This window comes from Bidens hawaiensis, unplaced genomic scaffold, assembly GCF_021521415.1.
Source record: "Bidens hawaiensis isolate Kalapana, Puna unplaced genomic scaffold, B.hawaiensis_p1.1 tig00028325_1, whole genome shotgun sequence".
Taxonomy (NCBI): domain Eukaryota; kingdom Viridiplantae; phylum Streptophyta; class Magnoliopsida; order Asterales; family Asteraceae; genus Bidens; species Bidens hawaiensis.
The window spans coordinates 90,866-102,112 of NW_027494627.1; the positions used below are offsets into that span (position 1 = coordinate 90,866).

Here is an 11,247-nt window from a genome sequence, read left to right on the forward strand (position 1 = left end):
GACATTATAACTTAGGGTATTTAGTTGACATTCTTTTATATGTATGCTACAAGTTGTTAGATTGTTATTGTATTTTCCTTGTATTTCTTGCTACAAACTTGTGTACTTGACGTTTAAATTAATTAATGATAAGATTGTCACTTAATAGTGTCACATGTGTTTTGAGCAATCTGTACGTTACACTCAGACGTTTCCGTCTAAGCCGGGGTACTAAAACCAACAAATAAATAAAAAAAAGATGACAGCTCCAATACTTGATTTGTTTTCCTTAGTTGGAAGTCACGACAAGCAACCCAAAACAAAAATTGTAATTCTTTTGAACCACAAAATAATAGCCAGGGACACTATATATTGAAATAAGTGCAACAACCTTTTCCTTCTTGCTTCTATTATGAATAACCGAGCAAACTTAATAACAATCCTCTAAGCCGAACAAACTGAATTAATATGAAACCTTCTGTGAATACGAGCCGTAGCTTTGATACCAATTGTTGGTCCAGACGGATCAAACAATTGAATCAAACGAATTTATCAAACAAACGAACACACGATATTGAGGTGACAACCCATGACTCTTTTCATATAATCAAACGAACACAACAAACGAACTTTACTTCACGAACATAGAATGAGAAAAGACTCTCTTGACTCTCTCTTAACACTCTCATATTATTAATAATCTAGACCAAATATATAGATCCACTAAACTTGCTCTTAAAGAAATTACCTTTCGTAAACCTACTACAATTCAATTAAGTAAAATAAATATGACATAATAAACCCTTAACTTTATTAATATTCAAGATTAATCCTTCATCATTTAACAGTTTTACTTACTGTCATTTTTTGTTGGTGATATGTTGAATGCAATAAGGAAGGCCTAGGCTGGGAAATGACAAACTCCAATGTTGGCTCTCGAAGGTGCTTTTTTCCGGCTATTTCTCTATGAGCAAGTGAAGGCTAATTTCCATTAAAAGTAGTTTAATCATCTTATGAAATATTGTTTTTCAAGTTGTTGTGTGAGAACTATAAATGAATGAATGATGAATCTTCACTAGATTAACATATTAAAGACACTTTAATACATTAGGTTGTATTTTCAAAGTTATTGTATCAGAATCTTTACTAGGTAACACCTTGTAGACACTTTACTATGAAAGTTATCTTTCTTTCTTTTTTTTCTAATGGATGTATGCAAACTCGAAACTCAAAAGAATGTCGTTTAATATATACATGTCAAAATGCATTATTTTCCATTAACAAAATCCAAGTCAGGACCTGAACTTAGATTAGCTGCTTCTGCTTCCGGCGCCGACTTGGCTAGCGATGGTCGTTTCTTGAAAAATAATATAACAACTGCACAATCATCAGTTTTCAAACTCGGATGCTTGTGTCTCCAAGCTTGCACTGCATAATCAACTACAAATCTTGCAGCCATTGATCTCTTTTTTACTGACCCAACAATGTTTACCACTTCATCATTTTTAAGCACATCCCACACCTAAATCAAGCCAAAACATACTTAAAACATTTTTCAAAAGTATATATGATATCTAAAATAGAAAGTTGACTAACAAATCTTACTCCATCAGTTGCTAAGACTACAAATTCATCTTGGTCTGTAAGTTTATGATAATATACATTCGGGACGGATATAAGTCCATAATCTTTCAAACAGAAATCCCCGAAAGCACGTGACATTGCAAGTCCTGGGCAATCTTGATCAGGCATCCATAGCCGATATATGCTTGGTTCGTATCCCATTGCTCGTACTCTCCCGCCACATCTCTTTATTCTTTCATATTCACCTAGTTAACATGCATAATCGTGTAATATATAATGTTTTCATGCAAGTAACCATTGCAATCAAACAATAGAAGATCTTACTTTGAATCCGCGGTTTCAAATCTACTGTGAGCTGGATCGGATGCAGTTCATCACCGTGTCTCGTGCAAAGAAGTGCTCGAGAATCTCCTAAGTTTGCAATTATTAAGTTGTCACCCTGTAAACACCAATAGTTAAGTCAGTATATTAGAAACTTATAACAACTCAGTTAAATAAAAATCATTTTCTTAACATTTTCACAATGAGAAGAAACCTTAAAAATTTTAAAATTTTCTAAACTAAAAGCAGGTATCAGCGACAAAATTTGCAACGAAAAACTAATGCGTATACTTTTGTAATGATTCATACATGTTTGAGAACGGATACACATGTTGTGCCGCTAGTATAACTATTTATATGCGAATTTGCTTCTAGATCGTGATCCATTTCTTTAAAGGATTTTGCTATACTTGTTTTCCATGAAGATAAAACGGGATCTTTGCTATCACTGACATTGATCACCTTATCATCAGAACCGTGATCGTGTCTCAAATAAGTTTTCCGATGAACATGTGAATCTATAAACAACCACGAGAGTTTTGATGGCAATGTATCACGTACATAACGTGATACCTTGTGACCTGATGGACCATGTCCATCAAATACACCACAATAGAACACTCCGCTATTGCCACCAAAGTCCTAAAAAGCACATCAAAATATTAATAATTTAGAAGTTTTGTGATCCAAAATATAAGGCTTAAAATCTTCTTACTTCCCAAACGGTCATAGCGTCTTGATTGGTCCCTTTTCGGCCTTGTCTAGTGAACATGGATACAAATTTGGTAGACCCTTGTAACCTTATACGAGCCCCACGATTACCAATGGCGATCACTTGGCCATTGTTATCTTTATGTCCAGAACAATGGTCATAAGAGACACCCCCTCGATGTCTCACACCCATTTGGCACGAACAACATGCACCCATTCTCCGTATCGATGAACATAAAATTTTTAAAAATAATCAAGAAACGTAATTCAAATGTGTATAGAACATGAAGATATTCTTTTGTTCCAAGAAAGTTGGAATGGTTGTAGCCAAATGCCAAATGAATGTCAAAATTGAGATCTTGCTATGATGACCCTTGGCAAAAGAACAAGGTCATTCAAGGCAATGCTAATGGCCCTACTTTGGTAATTCTTTTGATGGATCTTCATGTTTCTCTTTTGTCCTCTCTCTGTCTAGGAACCTCATATTTTAATTATCAATTATTAGTTATTAATTAATAGGATCACTAAATTTGTCAATCACAAGGATACATCCATTAATTGGAAAAGCGTGTTGAGGTACGTATGCATAATTTATCCTTACATTTGTAATAATCAAAATCATTTCTCTCAAATTTACATATTTTGGGAAATTACTACGCATGATAAGGCACACGAAACCAGTTTGACCAAAGAGTATTGAACATTGATAAAAGGGAAACACTATATAATCGTAACCAAGTTTCAAGTTTGTTTCAATTAAGTAACTTATATAATGTTTTGTTTTCAGTTTGTCTCAATTAGGTTACTTAACTTTGAATTTGTGTTTTAAAACGAGAGGGGCAACTACTATATTATCGTAAGTGATATATTTTCTGATAAAAAATGTAGGTATTAATGACGTTTTAATTATTTATGAACATACAATATGAAGGTAAAAAGATAGTATTAAAACATTTATTAAAAGTTGAGTGATATAATTGAGCTAAAATTCAAAGTTGAGTAACATAATTGAGACACACTGAAAGTTGACCGGCCTAATTAAGATAAAATTGAAAGTTGCGTGACCTAGTTGAGATAAAATAAAATATGAGTGACTTAATTGAAAAACTCTTGAAACTAGACTACTATTCAATAAAGTTGTCTCTTGATAAAATAATTATTTCCATAAATATTGATATATGGAACCAATCATGACTAGGGGTGTTCAAAAAAATTCTAATCCGTATCCGAACTATCTGAAAATCCACATCCGAATTATCCGAAATTTCGGATATCCGAATCCCGGATATCCAAAAATTCCGATTCGGATTCAGATAGCAATCTTCAATTTTTTCGGAAAGCTCGGATATCCTAACTATCCGAAATATTAAATTTAACATTTTAAGTAAATATATATTGAAAACCCTAAAAACCTTTCTCATATCAGGCATTCGTCCACTTCATATCCATTAGTCGCTTCCAGCTTCTTTCTGAGAAACCCAGATACCAATCATCAATCTTTGACTACTACAAATAATAAATCAATGGTTCCTTCTCCATATATAGTGAAATTGTGCATATCTATAGCCATCAAGGGTGATTTATTGTACCTTTTATTTTGTTATACAAATTTGTATCAAGGGTAGTTTGATTTAGTGATTTTTGAACAAAGTATTACATCGATCTTATGCATCAAATTATTCCATCCCAAATTTCTCAATAATAATCCTACAACCCTGTGTTTTTTTGCCCAAATCTATAAGAAAGTGTTTTTGTTTTATTTTATTCTAAGGTTTTAGATATCCGAATCACTATGCGATCGGATATCTGAACTTCGGATATCAGAAATTTCTGATTCGGATTCGGATAGTGAAATCCACTATCCAAAAGGACCGGATATCTGAAGTTCGGATATCCGAACACCCCTAATCATGAAAAGACACATCTTCATTACACTTTTAGGTGAATTACTCACAAGTCACAACATTAAGTGTTTTTTTAAATATGTTGAGAAAACCCGACCTTACCAGCGTAACATTCGGCCTAGACAGAAAACCTGAAATTTTTATAATCGTGAACTGAAGACAGGATCTATAGTAGATAATTGGTCTCGATTATGCGTCAGTTTCCGAACTCGGTTAATTGGTGAAAACCGATGACCGATCTGGATGACCAAAAGCTCAATCGCAAACTTGATTTGGTTGGCTAAAATCTCAAATGCCGCTTCGATTTAGGTAGAATCAGATCAAAAATTTATACTGTGTGCCATTAAATTGAATTGTTAAAGTATTCTTACTTACAGAAAATGAAGAGAAAAATGTTTTGTGGAATTATGGACGGTGAGGAGAGATGATGAAGTATAAAAGAAAGTTCAAAAAGTTGCATGTTAACATATGATAATTCATCACTGATATACACAAAGATTTGAAAGCAAATTAAAATAGAAATAAAATTAACTGTGTGTAATTAACAACTCAAGAAACTAATATTTTAAATCTAGTTCTAAATGAACTGGATATGAATGAAACACCTCGAAAATTTCCAACTTAAGAATTAGCCAAAAACACCAATTTTAAAAGTTTAGGGACTTAAAATGGAAATTCTAATCCATGGCGATACGCGACGGGACAAAGCACAGACCCATCGCTTTACGCTATGGATCTTCACTAAAATCGATACTTGGGCGGCATCACACTACGCGATGGCCAAACCCATAGGATCATCGCGTTATGCGATGACCCTGCTAAGCAACCGAGTACACGTGTCTAACCACGAGTCAACATGTGGCAAGTTTTGACAGGCCATGCGATACGCGATGGCCACTATAAAAAGCTCCATCGCGTTATGCAATCCAAGCCAAAATTTGGCTATATAAGGGGGCTTATGGGTTGAGCCACTCTCATCACCAAACACACCTTTAAAAAACACACACATAGCCTTGGGAAGCGTGCCTGATTGCTATGACAAACCGACAGGTTGTTTTCTCGTAATCCATGCAAGTATCGAAGTCCCAGAGCGCTGCTAGGTTTTCAAGCGTTTCTTTGTTATACCAAGATACTACCAACAAGTTGTCACTCTTTTTCTTATTATAGTCATTCCTGAATAACCGTTAAGGTAGGAGCTATGTTGAAGTTATTTAAGTTATATCGTAGATATCAGTCAAGGCCTTTAACCCTGAAAGGATTTTTAAAGCATTCATAAATATTTTCATATACGGAACTTCATGAAGATTGTAATGTAAACAAAACTATATTTTGACGGGCATGTAGTAACTGGAAGGGGATATCACTAGTAGTGAGTTTTTTGCTTAAGGAAAGTATTTCGTACAAATCCCAATCAACCGCGGGACTTTTTTATATACCTGGAGTAACTCACCAATGTGTTAGAACCTATTAGGCCAAAGCTTGTTATATCAAACGTGACAATAAATCAATTTTTTTCAAATATATATGCAACGATTTTATCAAGGTTAAATTAGACCTAAAGGTCTATTACTTAATCAAGAAACACAATCCATATATTTATACAAACCTATATATTTATAGGTTAACATCATTCTCATTCATATTAACACGGTTTTCAAACGAACACCGACGGTATAGGTGAATACGTTAAACCTTTACAAACAATCAAGACATATTTATACACTACAAAATAAACAGGTTGTTTGTCTTATAGAGTCAGCCAAACATTTACATGAGATTACGTGATCTCTAAAATGTTACACATGCATATGGATCCAAACATAATTGTCTAGCCTAAACATGCAAAGGCTACATGGTCGTGGGCTAACAATCATAACCAGTTATTCAACAGGGGCTACGTGGCTCAGGGAACTTTTGTATGTGTAGGGCAGTGGTACAATTCCAGAAATGAAATACTTTCTGCTAAGCTTGTACAGAAAACTCTATTTGTTTTGTAACTATAGTTTAATTGCTTTTAGACTCAAACATTTCACAAGCATATAGTTGAGGCATTTTCCCCCATATTGCAGGTAACTAAGTTTAGTCAGAAATAACAAGGATTTGGTCAGGAGCAACTGACAGTTCCGATGCAACCCTTTGGGAGTATACCAGTGTGTCTCCCGGGAAGCCAACAAATACTAATCGAAATTTGTGACGTAACTACAGACAACATTCCACAATATCATCCGTCAGAAATCCCGCCATACCACCCTTTAGAGGAAATTGAAATTCAGACTAGGTTCAAACAGAAACCAGTTCTGATTCATCAAGTTGGATGTTCTGATTCATCAAGTTGGATGGATTGTCACTCCGATCAAAGAAAGTGGCATTTTGGATTTCCACCACCGAATTATCAATACCAAGCCCCATAAACTATGGCAAGTTTGAGTCAAGAACCCGAGGTAAAATGAAAATCCTCACTTCCCACCATATATAGGACCAATACCACAATTTCCAAACAAGCCAACGAGATTCGTGAACAAGCTTGTTTTATCGAGAAGTTCTATACCAACAATATTCCCGATGAGGAAATGCAAGCTTGTGTTGCCGACCAACATCTCTACCTAGGGGAAAATGTGTATCTCTTCCCAACTTCATCTACACCCATGGGTTATCCAAACCCACCAAATGCAGTGATGGATGAACTGAGGAATGATAAAGTTGAAAAGAAGAAAGTGGGAGTGAAAATTATCAAGAAATGTGATAAAATGAAGAATCTGTTAAGAAATGGATTATGGATTAAGAATAAAATAGTTGTTAAGGATCGTTGTATGTTGTTGTGTTTTCTTTCTTGTACTATAAATAATGTAATATAGAGACGGTGTGTTTCTTTTATCTAAAACTTTGTTTTACCTATTTGTAGTATGTATGGAAAAGAGAAAGCCAACATAAACCCTGAAATCCAAACTAACAATAAAGAAAATTTGGTTGAAGATATCATCCGATCAATACCAAGTGAATATGTACTTGGTATTCATGATATAATTGAGGAAGCTGTGAATCCGCTTATAGATTTAATTAAAAATGATCCAAGTAGGAGTGCTTCTCATTCCAACAAAAGACTTAGTCGAAGTAAAAGTGAAACAGTGTAATCAAAAACAGATACAAATAAATAATTGGAAAAGAAAGAAGAAGAAAGTTATCATAGTTTGACTGCCGAAAATGAGATTATGGATAAAAAAAAGAAATTAAAAATTCAAGAAGAATGTGATTTCAAAATCTTTAAGGTTTATAACCTAAAGGAACTTTATGGAGATAAAGAAGAAATTGCGACTCTCCGTTTGTTGGAGGAAATGAAATCCATTGCAGTTTTCAGCAAGTGTACCAAAAGAGAGAATATTCAGTATTCCTCCCAAGAGCGTTAGAGTGGTGGTATACCCTTATTGAGGTTAAGGGTAGAGAAAATTTGTTTAATCTAGTATGGAAAACATTTAAATTCATGATTTTGAAGAAATTTTGTCCAATCCACGAGGTAGTTCAAATTCAAAGAAGTTGTGGAACCACAAGGTCATTGGAACAAATCTCAAAGAATACAATACCAAATTTCTCGTCAACTGTAGGATTGTTCCTCATCTAGTCACTCCTGAATTTAACAAAGTGTCTCGTTATATTTTTGGGCTGCCAATTGAAATGTTGATTTGGTTCGTTCTCACATGCCATCAACAACATAATCTGTAATAGAGTTAGCTAGATATTTAGTGGATGGTATGATCGAGAAGAGGGATGAAAGTTAAAAGGATGACGGAAAACAGATTGTTGAAGGAAAAATGAGAAATGTCGAGAGGAAGAGGGAAGAAAGGTTTGCATACACCCGCTTGGTTTGCAAGATTTGTGGCAGAAGGCACCATGGGAAGTGTTTACGACCATCTAACAATATAACATGCACTTCTGCAAGAAGATGGGTTGTAACACCCCGACCAAAGGCGGATTATACATCGGGGCGCCACATATTGTTTCATTACTCGTGACACTATTTGGTGTCAATATTTAATAAATACATTTTATTCGCGCTACGCGCAACGTGAACACAAGATAATCATAAATCAACATAAATCAATATATTATAAGGCAAAATATTCGAACAACAATAACTTGTCTTGATACATTTTAATCTAGGTCCAAAAGTAAAAACGTCCTACTTGTCCACAAGCTCCAAATGTAGCTACAACAAACCTGAACATGTGTTAAAATAAACGTCAAACACTTGCGTGTTGGTGAGAAATCAAGTTTAATAGATAATAATAGATAACAATAATCACTGCGCGCAACACGTGTATGTCTGGTGTTTAACAAGGGTGTAATCAGATTGTGACCAAGCCTAAATAGATCATAGTTCATAGTTCAATCCGTGCTCCCAAATGAGCACAAAAACAAGAAAACATCTGTGCAAGTGTAAACAAAGAAAACCGTAAACGATAGGTCTCCCGTGTTCATCTAATGGATCCATGAAAACTTCGGAATAGGCCGAACAAAGCGGTTAATGATACACACATACAAATAAACAGCCAAGTAAACGTTCTCAACACATGGGATACTGCGCGACTAAAGTTCATAAACAAGTTTAAGACTCTAAGTTTGTATGAACACATGAACATCCCAAAACATTAAAAATAAAAAGGGATTAGGTACGAGATTACTCACTTGATAAAGATGCGTTGAAAGATAAATGCAAGAACCAACTTTAAACAAGCACAAGTTAACCTATAAATAAAGATTATCGTTTTAATGATTGGTTTTAGGTCTTGAATATATGTTAGCATTATTAATAAGTAACTTTAACAAATTATAATATATTATAAATTATATATTACCGGAAGACAGGGCAGAACATGAGAGAAGACGAATGCAAAGGGAGGAGACGGCTGAAGGACAACAGCAGAGAGCAAGGAGAAGATTTAAGTGTTTGTGTGTGTAGTGTTAAGAAAATAGCATTATTATTTATAGGGAAACCCTAGGGAACACAATCCCTAGAAAAGGGGAAAAGATCTCAAAAAGTAAAAGATTCCAAAAGCAAAAGATATCAAAAGATATGGCAGCTGCAGGGGACAAAGGAAAAGCTGACAGGGAACAGTAAAAAGGCATGGGAGGGTCAGATAAAGGTACTGGTCAAGCATGGAAAAGCAGATCTCACAAGATAATGTCAGTCACTTTTTCTGTCAACCAATGGGGTTGGTGCGCATGCTGCGCCAAAAGTGGCTTTTCAGACATAAGACAGGTTAGGTCAAAAGCTCAGAAGATAAGACAACACAAAAGTAAACGGCTAGATTAAACAGAAGAAAAGACTCAAGGGTTCAGCGCGAGAAGGCTGATACAGAAGGTCAAGAGTGCGCGAGCGCGAAGGCAGACAGAACCAACCTTAGCGCGCCGCGGGAAGAACCACAATCCTTAGCGCGCCGCGGGAAGAACTATATCTCTTAGCGCGCCGCGGGAAGAACTATAATCCTTAGCGCGCTGCGGGGACAGTTCGCCTCGCGTGTCGCAGCAACAGATGGTCTTCACGCAGGCTTCCTTGTAAGGAGTCTGGCGCGTGGAACTGCGCAGACAACCTTAGGCGGGAAGGAACAAAGGACAGAGTTAAGAGGGTTCAAGGAGGCGGAAAGAAAGAGAAGAAGAGGGACGAGACGGCGGAAAGGAAGAGAGAGAGAAAGAGGCGGGAAGGAAAATATTATTATTATTAAAAAGTAAAATATAAGTATAAATAAATATTAAATCATAACAGAGAGATCGGATTAGAGAAACGGGTACCTGGGTCGGGTCGGATCGGGGCCGATGTCACAGTCTCCCCTACTTTAAGAAATTTCGTCCCGAAATTTATCTCGAAGTAGGTTGCGCAGAGAACAGGTACGGGTACTTGATCTTCATTTGATCTTCCCTTTCCCATGTAAACTCGGCTCCGCGCTTGGACTCCCAGCGAACTTTCACGATAGGGATACGACTGCGCTTGGTTTGCTTAACCTCGCGATCCATAATCTCAACAGGCTTCTCAACGAAATGCATAGATTCATCAACTTGAACTTCATCAAGTGGTATGTGAAGGTTCTCGTCAGCTAAACATTTCTTGAGATTGGAAACATGGAACGTTGGATGCACATTGCTGAACGCGGGCGGCAGGTCTAGTCTGTTGGCAACTTTTCCCACACGCGCGAGAATCTCGAATGGACCAACATAACGAGGAGCAAGCTTACCTTTCTTCCCAAAGCGGACAACACCCTTCTAGGGCGACACTTTGAGGAGAACAAGATCACCAACTTGAAATTCGAGAGGCTTTCGCCTGCGATCTGCGTAACTCTTCTGTCGGCTTCTGGCAGTCAGCAGATGATCACGGATCTTGGCGATTTTATCGGTTGTCTCTTGAACAAGTTCGGGTCCTGTGATTTGAGCTTCACCCACTTCGCTCCAACAAATCGGGGAGCGGCACTTACGACCGTAAAGTGCTTCAAATGGGGCCATACCAATACTGGAATGATAGATGTTATTATAAGAGAACTCGACCAGAGGTAGGTGTGAATCCCAATTACCTCCAAAATCAAGAACACTAGATCGTAGCATATCCTCAAGGGTTTGAATAGTTCGCTCAGACTGTCCGTCAGTCTGAGGATGATATGCAGTACTCATGTCCAAGCGAGTTCCTAACGCAGATTGGAGAGATTTCCAAAAGCGGGATATAAAACGGCCATCGCGATCGGATATGATACTCAAAGGAGTGCCA

At 36.5% G+C, this 11,247-nt stretch overlaps 1 protein-coding gene across 1 annotated transcript; it reads right to left on the bottom strand.

Annotated features, from left to right (window-relative positions):
• Nucleotides 1-1,246: 1,246 nt before the first annotated feature.
• Nucleotides 1,247-2,788, bottom strand: LOC143576869 (putative protein phosphatase 2C 65). The gene is made up of 5 exons (XM_077060870.1): nt 2,600-2,788; nt 2,194-2,526; nt 1,888-2,002; nt 1,585-1,808; nt 1,247-1,501 (listed from the first exon to the last, which is right to left on the bottom strand). The coding sequence occupies exons 1-5, from the start codon at nt 2,786-2,788 to the stop codon at nt 1,247-1,249; spliced, it is 1,116 nt and encodes a 371-aa protein (XP_076916985.1).
• Between the last annotated feature and the right edge of the window lie 8,459 nt (nt 2,789-11,247).